General features: G+C 39.4%; 1 protein-coding gene across 1 annotated transcript in view; it reads left to right on the top strand.

Annotated features, from left to right (window-relative positions):
- The window catches only part of LOC100486641 (proprotein convertase subtilisin/kexin type 5), a 60,643-nt gene that overhangs the window by 1,908 nt on the left and 43,206 nt on the right, over positions 1 to 15,529 (top strand). The window contains exons 2-5 of the mRNA XM_002937893.5: positions 480 to 683; positions 8,299 to 8,367; positions 9,078 to 9,120; positions 9,847 to 9,992. Coding sequence (XP_002937939.3) covers positions 480 to 683; positions 8,299 to 8,367; positions 9,078 to 9,120; positions 9,847 to 9,992 — 462 coding nt within the window. The remainder of the gene's footprint in view (positions 1 to 479; positions 684 to 8,298; positions 8,368 to 9,077; positions 9,121 to 9,846; positions 9,993 to 15,529) is intronic.

Here is a 15,529-nt window from a genome sequence, read left to right as displayed (position 1 = left end):
GCTGTTTTGATAGGCCTTTGCAGAGTAAGCAGTCAATGCACTAATGAGATAGTTTATACTCATGTTGGGACCCTGTGTGGATATGAAACATGATTATAGTGAGAATTAGCTCTGAAAAAAAGAATTTGAATATTTCCCTGAAAAAATCCCAACTAAGTGCCATAGAAAAGAAAAGTAGCACTGGTACAGAGAACTATGATTACTGAGATACATATTAAGCTAAAAGTAGTAAGCATGTGGTAAGTAACTGGATGTAACATGTATTTCTACAATTAGTAGATAAAGGGGCATTTGTAAAAGTAGAACTAAATTAACAATATCGTAGGGAACTTATTAAAAACTGTTGTGTGTTCATTTGTGTATACTGAAAAAGAAAGGCAAAATTACACATAGTCAAAAAATGACTGGCAAAATTCACATTTCAGTACACTATTTGATTTATGTGGATTGACAAGCATACCATTTTTTCCCCTTTGAAGATCAAGATGGAATAGAGCGGTTTCTCCACCGCAGTCGCTGTAAGATACATTGTCCCAGAGGTTTCTACAAGGAGTATGACACCTACACTTGTGAAACATGCCCAATAAACTGTGAGCTATGCACTGACTCCAATAACTGCCAGAAATGCAAGATCAACTACAGGTTGCTAAATGGGGCATGTTATTTAACTCAGTGCCTGCCAGGTAAGTCCTATTTATTTTTTGTAACTTTTATGATATCTTTCTGATAAGTGCAGCTATTCAAACTGTGTGAAATGTGAATGTTTTAAAATTTAAAATGAAGACTCATTGTATACGGTGGGGGCAGCTGGAATGGCAATCGGGATAAAGTTTGGGTTGAATGAATATTTGAATATTCCTGAACATTAAACCAGGGTGGCTATAATAACTAATCATGCATGTATCTCCTTTAAAAGGATAAATAGATGCCAAACGTGAACTATAGGTTTGAACTCACTGTTTCATTGCACAGAAAAACCCTATCCAGCAAGCCTTGGGTCACAAGGATTCTAGATAAGGGGTCTTGTACTGGTAAAACTTATTGCTTAATAATTGTCTGCCTGGGATTTCATTACTTTTTTAAACAAATGCCAGTATTGAGGCATCCATCCTGATAATTAGAAGTCCATAATTATTAAAAATAGTGTCTGTATTACATAAATGCATGGGTTGATTCCATCAAGGGAAAGTATTTTATCATCATTATCCTATATAGGGGCCGATTCACTAAAGGTCGTTAACGCATAGTTTTTGCGTTATAAAGTGTGCGATAATTAAGTACCGGTTCATCAAAGTCATTTCATATGCGTTAACACTCGTATCGCATGAGCAAAAAAATGCATTATCGCAAAGCGTTATTTTTAATACATTGCGGTAATTATCGCATAGAAATAATAATAATGCATGATTCACAAACACATATGAAGCGTTTCACGCGTAAATGTTGCGATAATTACTGTGAAACTTAACACCTCCCAGAAGTAGGCGTTACTAAATTGCAGCTGGTGATTGTCTGTGACAAGATGGAGTTTGCAGTCGGATTTTTTCAAGTATGTGATCTTCCTAGAGTGATGCATGCTTGTGTTTTCAGGGAAATGGTAATTTTCAGAAAGTAACTGCTACATGCGTAATAGCGTGCGCTAATATTGCATGCTACGAAATAACGCATAAATATATCGCATGCGTTAAAATATCACTTAAAAATCGCTCATCGCCAGATAAATAATGACAAGAACATCGCTTCTTAATTGACACGTGTCCTTTTAGTGAATCAATCATTAACTTGCAAAAAATAAGAAGTGATAATATTTTTAATGCATGCTATAAATAGCACTCGTTTTTTCGGACTTTAGTGAATTGGCCCCATAATCTTTTTTGATGGGTGATTGAATGTAGTGAACCTGGGAAGGGATGTTTGCTCTCTGACAACCTTGTTTCTCAAACTTCCATCAATTGCTATAATTTTATAATATATATAATATAATTACAGGCCCTTTCCTTGTTTGCATTTAAAGTGACACTGACATGAAAAAACTACTTTTTAAAATATGAATCTACATAAAAAGTTACCTATAAGTCATGTTGATCATTTTTCACTGATAGGGCTGCTTTTATGAGTAATTGTTACTTGAAGTTCCTAAACCCGACTGTTTTGCCAACCTGACTGTCCCTTCTCAGCCTGTCAGTTATAGCTTCTAATGCTAACGGACTCCTGCTGCACAAATATGGCAGCCCCCTCATAAAGAAAGATGGGGGATCAGATAAGAAATATAAAAGCCTCAGGAAATACATTTATGGCAAAATCATAAAGCTCATGCTCATGTTATGAAAAATGTAAAAAAATGTTTAATTTCTGGTGTCAGTATCACTTTAAGCTTGTTGAACTACAGTATTTTCCTTACTGTATTATGTCTAGCCATTCATAATGAGCCAAATGGCATGTGTGTGTATGCATGTAATTCTGGTGACATAAGGCTTAACTGCTGTAACAAGATATTCAAAGACAAACTGTATGTTTGGATTTCTACAACATAATGCATATCTCATGGGTTTTTAAAAAAATAAAATAAAATGACAATCTGCAGAAGTAACTCAGTGAACAAAATAACAATTAAATACATTGATCAGACTATTGCCTGCACTGCCAAGATAAGATAGCCCTAGTGGAGATGACAGTAACAAAAAGATTTTGTGCATTGTTGTTATCTGTGCAATACATGCTGAACACATGGCTATTATGTTGACTCTACAAACTGTATTGTATCAAAGGCCTTATTACTAACTACAGAGAAAAAGGCTACATATCACTGGTAGATTTTATGGCAATAAATTATCATTAAATCATTCAGGGTCTCCCCAGTGTGTGCTGAAACAGAATTAATAGTTTATATAATTTGTGCATTGTCATTTTTCTGTTGGCCTTCAGACCAGTCATTACTTTATAAGCAATTATTTGTTTTATTGCAAAAATTGTATTTTCCCAGATAATTCACTTGGTAAATCCAAGTTGTAAATGTCTAAGCAAGCAGATTTATGCAGAACAATGAATTTAAATCACAAGGGGCAAAAACACATCTCATTGCATGATCCTAACTAATCCTCATCACTTGCCTACACTAATAAGAGAAATCTCTGTTTAGGGTATAAAATAGAAGAGAAGATAATGTAGTAGGTACAAAGGAAAACAACAACAACTACAAACTTATGGCATATATTACTGATAATATAACAAAATTAATTTAGTCTAGTTATCATGGAGGTAGCAATTCCAGTTAGCCTCCACTGACACTAAAGCTGGCCATACACGCACTGAAGATATTGTATGAAACCTTGTTTTATACGATATTCGGTGAGTGTATGGCAAGTCGGCGAGGCGACCGATATCGCAGAAGACTGCGGATATCAGTCGACTCGCTGATCAGGCAGGTTAAAAGATTTTGATTGGGCGCCATTTCAAAGACGATTCAGCCCTGAACGTCTGTGGAGGGTGGCCACCTTAAAGTGGAAGATTCCAGCATCTCTATATGTCCTCCATAGTCCAGTCAATTGGTTTTCTAACTGGGATACAAATATCAGTAGCCAGTTACTTAGGGTGTGCTTTTAGGTTCAGTAAAATTACTACATCAGTACTGACTGCTTTTATTAACACAGTTTTGATATTGTATTTACCTTATCCTATCCAGGGGCCCAAGTGCAAGAGCAGTAAAGGGCACAAGAGTGTGCCCCTGCATGCAGTGCTCTGCACTGAGCACCAGATTAAAAATCCAGTGCTGAGTACGAAGCACAGCATCAGGATGTGCAGCGTAGCCCTACCCTTATTGCCGATTGCTGCTGCATATCCCTGTCCTTATTGCCGAAAGCTGCTGCATAGACCTGTCTTTACTGCCGATTGCAGCATAATAGCCCTACCCTTATTGCCGATTGCTGCTGCATAGCCCTGTCCTTATTGCCAATTGCTGCTGCATAGCCCTGTCCTTATTGCCAATTGCTGCTGCATAGCCCTGTCCTTATTGCCGATTGCTGCAGCATAGCCCTGTCCTTATTGCCGATTGCTGCTGCATAGCCCTGTCCTTATTGCCAATGGCTGCAGCATGGCCCTGTCCTTATTGTTGATACCTGCAGCATAACCCTGTCCTTATTGCCGATTGCTGCAGCATAGCCCTGTCCTTATTGCCAATTGCAAATGAGGCCTGTGTTCTTTCCCAACCATCTTATTTTTGCACAGGTTGTAGCAAAACCTGGAACTTACGAAGGTACAATTTGCGTATGGCAGAACAGTTCAGTGTAAAAAAGAAACTGGGTAAAACAAATAGACTGTGCAAAATAAAAAACATTTGCAATATAGTTAGTTAGGCAAAAGTGTAATCTATAAAGGCTGGAGCGGACAGATGTCTAACATAATAGCCAGAACACTACTTCCTGCTTTCAGCTCTCTAACCTCTTAGTTAGTCAGTGACTTTGGGGGGGGGGCACATGGGACATAACTATTCAGTTTGTGAGCACGCAGGTCAGATTCAAATGCAAACTAACTGAACAGTTAAGTCCCATATGCTCCCCCCCCCCAAGTCACTGAATGGTTACTGACTGCTAACAGTTTAGAGAGCTGTAAAGGAGAAAGTAGAGTTCTGGCCATTGTGTTAGACATCTGGTCACTCCAGCCTTTATAGATTACATTTTTGCTTTACTAACTATATTGAAAACATTTTTTATTTTGCACAGTCCCTATCTATTTTACCCAGTTTCATTTTAAAGTCAGTCAATGTTAGACACAATACTAGTCATGGATTACCTCCCTTAATATGAATTTGAAGTGTTGCAGTTTGCCTGGTACTGACATTCTGAGTAATAATCAGCCATGCAAGGTGGTGGCTCTTGGTCCTATTCATGTAAAAAGAAAGTGATCTGTGATATGGTTGAACTTCAGAATGTTGTCAAGGCAAGGCCTACAGTATAGAATGAAAACTATGAGTTAACATTCACCCAGTTGCATATACTTATGCCATGTAATAATGATTGTGTACTTTAGAAAAGAGATACCCTGCTACTTTTAAAGACCAGTGTGCATGCGTCTGGTTGATGACGAAAATGGATGTTAGGACCACACGTGGTGTAGCAGACAACAACACTGAGCAGTTTTGCCAGGGAGACTTTTCCTCCTATTTAAATAATGATTTACAAGACATTTTTACAATAAGTGAATACTAGCAAAATAATGCAGTTGTGAATTAAAATACATTTTAAAAATGGTATAGCAGGCATTTTTATGCTATTAAAACAGTCCTAGTTAATTCTTTCCTAGTTTATAAAAAAACATTTAAACCAATTGTTATTTTAGGGTTTAGGTGGCCATACATGAGACGATGAGTTGGCAGCTTATTAGACCATGTATGGTGCCAGCCGACGGACCTACCTGACCATTATCTTCACACAAATCAGCCTAATATCCATTGGAGGGGTTTGATTTTCCTGTTGGATGGAGTGCCTCATATATGCGTTGATGTGGTCTTCATTCTGCCAGCCTGCAAAATGGCAGTTATGATGTGGCCTGAGGATCACACGATTGGATTAGCCTGATATTGTGGTGGATATTTTGGTAAAAGATCTGCTCGTTTGGCAACCTCTGCAAACAAGGGTATCTTTACAAGTATGGCCAGCTTTAGACAGGTCCTGGGACTTGTGCACTGACAATAGACTGCAAAAAACTGTCTTTTATTCACCAAACAATGAAATCTGCAGACTGAGTCTGAATTTTGGAAGATTTCTGTTTGTTGATATAGAAAATGTATTTACACCTGTTTTAACACCCCTTATCTGTCCCCATAAAATGCTTTTGCCACTTTTGTGAATTCCCCCTATATTGTGCCAGTTGATAACTCCTATGCTATGATATCTTTTTGAAATTGTAGGAATCATTTACGAAGTGTTGTGCAAAGTGATAAGTGCAAAGTACCCTGTTTTTGCCTCTTTCGCCACAGGTGCTAGAATGGAGTGCAGAGTTAAAAGTCACTCTGAACACAGTGCAGTCTGCATTCAATGCAGATGTTGCACAATCATCTCCTGGAATGCTCTTAGCTTACATATCATCCTGATGCACAAAATAGGGTGTGCCAGTGTAGAATTGAGCAATCTCACTGGTCAGATTAGAAGGTGTAATTATAGGATAAACAGATGACACTGTGAAAGCACTTTTGAAAACCCCTAGGTACATATTTTGTTACATTTGGTTGTACTCTATGGAATGCAGGTAAGAATAGCGGAGGTTTTGCATTGACTCTCTCCCAAATAAGGAAATGTTCCCTGAAAGGTTTTATTATATGTTATATTGAAATTTAACTGAGATGGGGGCCTGAGATATAAGAGTCTTTCCTTGCATTTGTCCTTGTTGATGCCCTCATGAGAGGATGTGTCTTGAGAAATTACATTTGGTCATAAAGAAACCCAAACAAACAAACAAGCAAACAAACCTTCTTCTTTAGATATATGACTACCAATTTATCTGCTGATCAGCAGTTGTATATTTTGGTTGCAGGTGGATCACTTTAAGATTTTGTACAGTTTATATTCTATCCCCCATATGTAATAAAAGGCTCGAAATGAGCCCAGATGCAGTAACCCATAGCAACCAGTAAGATGTTTGTATTTAAACAGGTAACCAGTAAATGCTACTTGCTGATCATATTTGAATTTTAGACAAGTATATGTAATTTTGTGTCAGGCAATTTTGTGTCATGTGTAATTTTGTGTCAGGCATGTATAAAAGAGATATGCGTTAGAGTCTATGTGAACTGGGCTTCTAGACAAGAGGGCAAGGCCATATTTATATCTAGGCATCCAAGGGGGCAGGCCTCTGGTGCCTATATAATAGATATATTATTATCTTTTGAAAAATTTAATCTCTCCGGTGGCTGGAGACTTGGGGGGTAAACCCAATGGCCGAGCTGGGGGGGGTGAGGGCACTTTATCACAAAAGGGAAGTGACGTCACACACACGGCTGTGTGGTACATATCTTCCGCGAACAGGGGGTGCGATTAGGTCTGGTGCTTAGCATGACACCAGACCTAAATACATCACTGAAAAAGGGCACATATATGTAGAATGCTGGTTGAGCCAAACATGTAGTGCTGAAAATGCTGCAATAATAGTCACTTTGGGAAAATGATAAGTTACTTTGTCTGCTCTCTGGGTTATCTTTTTCAAAATACTTGGAAGTTTTGCACCAGCAAATGGTTGTTACCTGTTGAGGAGCACGTATACAAGGACTGATTAGTGTGTGAGCGACACTTGTATGTAGAAATCGCTACCTAGATGGAAATGAATGACACATTAAATGGGCTGAATGTTTTTTCTCAATAACAGTCACAGATGGAGTAGTTATGATTATTTAATCATCAGTGGTACAGACAGAGCAGATTTTTTAGACATTTGTACTGACACAGCGCCAGTGGATTCAATTTTTTTTTCTATAATTAGACCCAGAAAACTAATTTGATTAAGCAGGTCATAAAACTTTTACCTTCCTTTGGTGCAGCTAAAAGATCAATAGAAATAGAGACTGACTTTTTTACCCTTAGTAAATATCTGGCTACATATTAACCATACAAAAAGGAATACACCATCATGTCTTTATCAAGACATTGCTTTTTTTGGAAAAACTTAAAGGGGACCTGTCACCCTAAGAAATAACTCCAAATTATTTTCTATATTGTTAGTTGAGCAAAATAAACTTTACTTACTCTATATAAATAATATAAATCTTGTTTCCTTCCCTCTTGGAATTACTCAATCAAAGCAAGCAGGCAGGCACCATTTTGTGGACACTGTTATGAAGGCATTGTATCATGCCAAAATCTTGTTTATGTGCCAGAATGGGGGACCAGATGCCCAAGCCCATGCACTGGCTACACTATTAGATGATGAGGAGGGAGAGGAAAAGTGAGTAGTGCAGTGACATCTAGGTAGTGCTGAACGGAAAGCTAAAGTTATTGCCTGCCCCGCCTCTATGCCTAAGGCATAGAGGCGGGACAAGCAACATATGATTGACAGCTGGGATTTTTAAATGCCTTTATAATGGGTTTGGATGTGTTAACATAAAAATGAATTTGGGTTTCATGTTTAATTTGAAAAGGACTTTTATTATACAGTTTTTTATGTCTGGGTGACAGGTCCTCTTTAATGCATCAGCTCAGTTTGGTGAAAGTTCCATTTCTCTTTTTCTAAATAACACAACTGCATCCAAAAGGTAGGTTAAGAGTAAATGAAACAATGGTGGTAATTATGTGTACTCTATTTGTCCCTTAGGGCAAGTAGAAGATCCCGAGACAGGAGAATGCCTTGACTGTGAATCTGGCTGCAAAACCTGCACAGTAGGTAATACATATGCTATACTGGGTTTATTCGTATAAGAGTATATATATATATATATATATATATATATATATATATATATATATATGTATATATATTGTGAGTAATTATAACGTACATACAGTTAAACTCACAAAATTCCCTTTCCCCATGATCAGGTGTATTGAGTCTGAACCCATGGTAAACACACACAGACAGAATTAAATGGTTTAGCCTGCTTCATCCCTTATATTCAGTGACTTTGTGGGTGCAAAGGTGCCAGTTTATGAGTGCAAATCACTTCTCCTCCTCGGTATGTCATCCCAAATGACCATCAAAAGTCCTTACGTGGTAGTAGTCTATCTCCTTCCCAAGATAGTGGCATAGCTTAGAAATCCCATAGACTTGGGTCTTGAAGCTGAGAAACTCTTGACAGAATTGACACTAAACAGTCTAGAAGGAAGCATAAGTCTCAGTAACCATCACCCATAGAAAAATTCACCAGTTACAAATATATTCACAGCTTAGAACAAAACACCTATATTATTTTACTCGTCACATTAAAACATCTGAATAATAACAGGATATAATGAAATGTCCATTATAACTTTATATATTACATAGAATGAAGAGCAAAATATATTTAATATATGTTTTCAGTATTCAAATTTAAAATCTTATTGGTTATTTATGATTTCATGGTGTTACTGAAATGCTTTATATTTCTATTACAGATGATCCCGAAATTTGCATCAGCTGCTTAGAGGGCTATTTTCTGTAAGTTCCTTTTTCTTCCATTTTAACTTAATTGTAATTGTGCTACACACATCCCAACATTCTGCGTTTAATACTGACAATGAAAAATGCACTCTGCAGTGAAGTGCTGACATTTCTTAGGTTTTAGATAAGGTGTAGTACATTAGTCTCCCTCAGCTAATTGGGCCTTTAGAACAACCTATACCTAGAGTGCAGCTACAAATATCTAACACAGAACTCTGCTCATATTTCCTGACTCCAAAGCCTTCAACCACACAGAGCACTGATTTTACCTTTAACTGACAGCTATCGGAACCTATATAGCTAAATATACTGTGGTCCTTAAAGAAAAACTAGTTTTTAAAATATGAATGTACATCAAACGTAACCTACAGGTCATGCTGATCGTTTTTCATTGATAGGGCTGCTTTTGTAAGTGATTGTTACACAATGTGAGTTCTCAAGGTGGCATTCTACACTTCTTAATTTGTCTTGAATGTTTTTTACCTGTCTAATCATATGGCATATTTTTCTCAGCATGGTTTCTACTAAAGTAATCTGTCCATCAAAGTGCCCAAAGGACATGCCAATATCCTGACATTTAAGCTGTTACAAGCACAAAAACTGAACATTACACTTTACTTTTGTAGTTCTTTGATGAGAAACTATTCTTCTGACCTTATATGTAAATATAAATCATCTCTTGAATATTTGTATTTATATAGCCTGGATGCATTATTTTTACAGTTATCGTCATCAGTGTCGCAAACACTGCCCCCAAAAAACATATGAGGATATGAGCAGAAAACTGTGTTTTGCATGTCCATCAGGATGCATTGATTGTAAGAATGATACACATTGCTTCTCCTGCCAAGCTGGATACTACTTACATGGTAAGAGTGGAAAATGTCAGGGGTGCTGCATTTGATGTGTCTTTTAGACAAGGTCATTTTAAAATTCAGGTGGTAAATGTAAAATAGTGGTAGCCTTTAAGAAATAATTACAAGAAATAATTACAAATTGTTTTCTATTGTGTTTATCAAGAAAAATAAACGTTACTTACACCATATAAATTATTTTAATCTCATATTCTTCAGCCTTGGAATTCACAATTGCAGCAAGCAGGCCGGCACCATTTTGTGGACACTGTTATCAAAGCAGGCATTGCATCCTGCCAAAATCTTGTTTCTATGCACTGGTTACAAAATGACATGGTGCGAAGGGAGGGGGAATGTGAGGAGAGCAGCAACATCTAAGAAGTTCTGAATTGAAAGTGAAAGTAACTCTCTGCCCCACCTCTATGCCTAAGGCATAGACACGGGGCAGGTAATATATCAGTGTTTTTCAACCTTTTTTGGGCAAAGGCACACTTGTTTCATGAAAAAAATCACGAGGCACACCACCATTAGAAAATGTTAAAAAATTTAACTCTGTGCCCAGCAGCAGTGCCCCCCTAGTACATTGGTGCCCAGCAGCAGTGCCCCCTAGTACATTGGTGCCAAGAGCAGTGCCCCCCTAGTACATTGGTGCCCAGCAGCAGTGCCCCCCTAGTACATTGGTGCCAAGAGCAGTGCCCCCCTAGTACATTGGTGCCCTGCCTACGGCACACCAGGCAACATCTCGCGGCACACTAGTGTGCCGCGGAACAGTGGTTGAAAAACGCTGCAATATATGATTGACAGCTGGGATTTTTAAATGCTTTTATAATGGGTATGGATGTGGTAATAAAAAAAATAATTTTGGGTTTCTTGTTTAATTTGAAAAGGGCTTTTATTATACAGCTTTTTATGTCTGGGTGACAGGTCCACTTTAAGAAGGAAAAGCTACAAAAAGAACTTGCTTAAAATACTGTGTTTTATACTGAATTTATTTTTATGTAAAAAAACTATAGGGTGGGGTGTAGAAGGGGTTCTCATATCCCCACCTATTGCTGCTTTATACTGAATAGCAACCATTTTCCTTTAATACTAGAAAAAGATACATCTGCATATGTTCTCAGCATGCTTCATTTTCTACATATGCACTAGTGATTTTAAAATGATAAAAAAATATAAAAGACCCAAGTAATTTTCTAACTGTTTCTCAATAGGTCTAGGATTATGCAAGTTTGTTATATAACTGGTTTTATATGAAACATGTCAATGTCAGATTTTACTACTAGGGGCTGATTTACTAATCCACGAATCCAAATCCCGAATGGGAAAAAATGGGATTGGAAACGAACATTTTGCGACTTTTTCGTATTTTTTTCGACTTTTTCGTCGCCATCGCGGCTTTTTCGTGAATTGTCGCGACTTTTTCGTAGCCGTTAGGACTTGCGCAAATTGTTGCGACTTTTTCGTAGCCATTACGACTTGCGCGAATTGGCGCAACTTTTTCGTATTGAGCGCCTTTCTGATTTTTTCGCGACGGCTACGAAAAAGTCGCGACAATTCGCGCAAGTCGTAACGGCTACAAAAAAGTTGCTCGTGGATTAGTAAATCGGCCCCCTAGTGTGCTTTTGGCAACATACAGCCATCGCTCAAAGGATTAAGCCAATACCTGTACTGCATTAATACTTATTACTGTCCTATGAAATACCCCCTCGCCACTCAACTGGTACATGGCATTACAGTCATGGAATATAATAATAGTAGGCAGTCTTGCAAATTAAACTTTTTAATTGCACAAAACAATTACAGATTTTCCAACATTCAAAAGAATGTAACCATGCCAAAATCAGGCTTAGGGTTTGGAAAAATGAGAGGATTTATATATATACAGTATTTAAATTGAAAAAAAGACCAGTAACACCAAGTTTATTACAGTTGTGTATTAAAATATGCATGAACAATCAGCGTTATGTTTCGGTCTCCATCGGGACCTTTACCAAGGCATATATATATAGATGACATCTTGAATAAAGTCCTAGACCAGGACCGAAACGTTGATGTTTTTTAATTATGAAGTAAAGTGTGAATAAACTTGATTGAAGGATACTGGAGTGCACATAATCATTGGTAATGGATACATGATACAACTACAGTAAGTGCAGCACCCATTTGTGAATTGTGAACGTGAACTGTATATGGGAGTGCGGAGCCTACGGTGTAATATATATATATATATATATATATATATATATATATATAGAGGTAAAAATTGTCAGCACTCACAGGATTTCCACAATGAAGTTCATAAAGAATGAGTCAAATATACGATGCAATTACGTGTGGTTTATTGATCCAACGTTTCAGTTCCCTACTGGAACCTTCGTCAGGGAAGCAAGTATGTGCACAGAGCCGAGTTTAAAAACAGTTTTTGGCGCCAGAAAGCGCGTTGCTAGGCAACCATATAGAATACACAACCCAAACCCGAGTGATACAAAAAGAAAATAGATAAAAGAAAACTATTTACAAACCCTTGTGTGGTGTCATTACTTGAGCCTGAGATTCAATAGAGTGGAATTGGCGTTTGTAAGAATCGTGTGTGCATGAGTACCTGCCAGGAGCCGCGCTGTCCATCAACTGTCAGATCCCACCCACGTAACCCCGTGGGGTGCCCCATAGCAACGGCGCTAGAAACATTTGCACACCCGATATCGGTGTGTGCGGCCTCACCTTAATACTCTTGTAGTATCTAGTTCACAAAGTCCCCTGCCCGTCCTGGGCGCAATATTTCATGTTCGGTGCCGGCATAGTCTGACATCACTGGTTGTAGCCAGGGGTGTCGACTCGCCGCACCGTAACTTTCACCGGGGTATGCGAAGGTATGTAGAGGCACATTAGAGGAGCACGTACGGAGCCGTGGTTGTGGTGGGTATGCATATGCCCCCCGCGGGGCTAGCCAACAAGAATAAAGGCACACTTTGGAGCGGGTTTCTCATCCAGAGCTTGGTACTCGTATCAGCACAGAAAGTTGGTTGGGACACACCTGCTACCCCAGCCATATGTACAGGCACCGGGTACACCTGCTACCCGGGTTGAAATATGCACAAATAGAGGCCACATACCAGTGATCACCAGGCAAATGAGCACCAAAATCAGAGGGGTTTGGAGAAAACAGGGAAAGTGTAAAAAGATTACAGGGAGAGTGTAGGTACGTTCAAGGATACATAGTATCCATAAGTTATTAGCAAAGATATGGATACATATTGTCACTTTAGACTCAAACCCAGTACATCAGAGCATGGTTTTATATAGGTATATATTGACACGCAGGGGCAGCGCTGCGGATGCGTGTCGCCAATTGCCCCATAAGTCCAATACGTAGTGGCAAAGGTACAGTGGGTCTGAGGGAACGGGTAATGCCAAGAATAAATGTTCATGGGGCCCATATTGGTGGGATAGTCAGTCCGTATAAAGCATGAGTAGAAACGTTTCGGGCTAGATAGTGTCTAAATAAAACAGCCCAGTGGCAGAGTCTCATTGAGGCCCCTAGGGGTCACACAGTCGAGTTTATGAATCCATCTGGATTCCCTTTGTAGGAGGGCTTGATCTCTGTTGCCCCCCCGTACGAGGGGGGGTTGGAAGTCGATTGCCATACATCTAAAGGTGGGGAGAGAATGCTTCATTTTGAGAAAATGTCTGGCCACAGGTTGGTCCGCCTTCCCTTCTTTGAGGGCCCTGCTTATAGCTGAACGATGGTTCCCTATGCGTTCCCGTAGTGTAGTAATGGTTTTGCCCACATAATAAAAACCACAGGGGCAGGAGATGATGTAAATCACATAGTCCGAGGTACATGTTAGTCTATGGTTGATTTTAAAGCGTTTACCCGTATGTGGGTGAGGAAAATTAGGACCTGTCAACAGGCATCTGCATGTGACACAATCGGGACATTTATAGCACCCCAATTTCTTCTGTGAGGATAGCCAGTTCAGAGGAGGAGTGGATTTATCCTTAAAGTCAGTTTTGACCAGGAGATTGCGCAAACTGCTGTTTCTTCTATATCCCATCATTGGTGTTTTAGCTTGACAAAGTGACAGAGTCTCGTCTTGGCTAATCATTGGCCAATTGTTGTGGATACTTCTTGACAATTGCGGCGATGTGGAGTTGTATGTTGTTGTGAAGATCAGAGGGGTAGACAGAGTTTTGTTCTTAGTAGTCTTTTGTAATAGCCCCTCTTGTGTGTGAAGTAGCGCTTTCTGAAGCTGTGGATCCAATTGGTTCTTTGTGTAACCCCGTTCTAGGAATCTATCATACATTTCACTTAATTGTATTCTGGCTGTGTCAGGAGAGCTATTATTCCTAATAACCCGTAGGAACTGGGAGAAGGGGATACCCCTGATAGTAGCAGGGGGGTGGTGGCTAGCAGCGTGTAAGATAGAATTGCGGTCTGTGGGTTTTCTAAACAGTCTTGTTCCCAGACCTGTGTCTGTTTTGAAAATGTTAAGATCTAAGAAGTCCACATTGTCATAATGGTAATTGAGGGTAAGTTTAATTGGGTTATTGAGGTCATTCAGTCCCCTGTGGAAGCTGAGCATGTTTTCTTCCCCATCAACCCAGATCATAAACAGATCATCAATATAGCGGAAATACGTTAGAATCTGTTTACCTAGTAGGGGAAAAATGTATTCGGACTCGAAGTCCTGCATGTAAAGGTTGGCATATGATGGTGCGAGTGCACTACCCATTGCCGTACCAGAGATCTGTAAATAGTATGTGTTTTCAAAACGAAAGTAATTCCTAGTTAGTGTTAGTTCTAGAAGTTGCAGGAGAAGTTCAGTTGGGGTATTGGTAGATGGTTTGGAAGTCAGAGCCGTTCTCATAGCGCTGATGCCCTGTTTATGTGGGATAATGGTATAGAGGCTTTTGACATCCATTGTCACTAGGATGCTGTCAGGGGGGATGTCACCCAGGTCCCTTAGTCTTTGGATCACATGTGTGGAGTCGCGTGTATATGCATGGATTTCACCAAGGGTTGTAAAAAGGAATCAATGAAGGTTGAGACGGGTTGGTACAGGGAACCCACAGCCGAGATAATGGGTCTCCCTGGGGGGGAGGACAAGGATTTATGAACTTTTGGTAGAGTATAGATGATGGGGATACGGGGGTATTCTGTAATCATATACTGAGTGGAGTCCTCTGTGAGCCAGCCTGCATTACAGGCCGAAAGTAGAATGCTATCTAGTTCTTTTTTGTATCTCAAAGTAGGGTCACCAGGGAGGGCCCTGTACGTTTCAGTGTCGGCAAGCTGTCCCAACACCTCATCCCTGTAGTAGGAGTAGTCCAACAGGACAATAGAGCCACCTTTATCGGCGGGTCTAATTACCAAATCCTTATCGGCTTTAATGGTTTTAATGGCTTGGCGTTCCGCCAGTGAGAGGTTAGGATGGGATTTAGTGTGACTGGCATCAGTCTTGGCCTCCAGACTGAGAACCTTGCCAAAAGTACGTACTGCGGCAGGGGTGTTGGGGGGTTCAAATTTGCTCTTGGCCCTAAATTGGGGGCGA

Source organism: Xenopus tropicalis, chromosome 3 (genome assembly GCF_000004195.4).
Source record: "Xenopus tropicalis strain Nigerian chromosome 3, UCB_Xtro_10.0, whole genome shotgun sequence".
NCBI lineage: Eukaryota > Metazoa > Chordata > Amphibia > Anura > Pipidae > Xenopus > Xenopus tropicalis.
The sequence above is the reverse complement of the archived record's forward strand: the minus strand, read 5'-3'. Positions and strand labels throughout refer to the sequence as shown.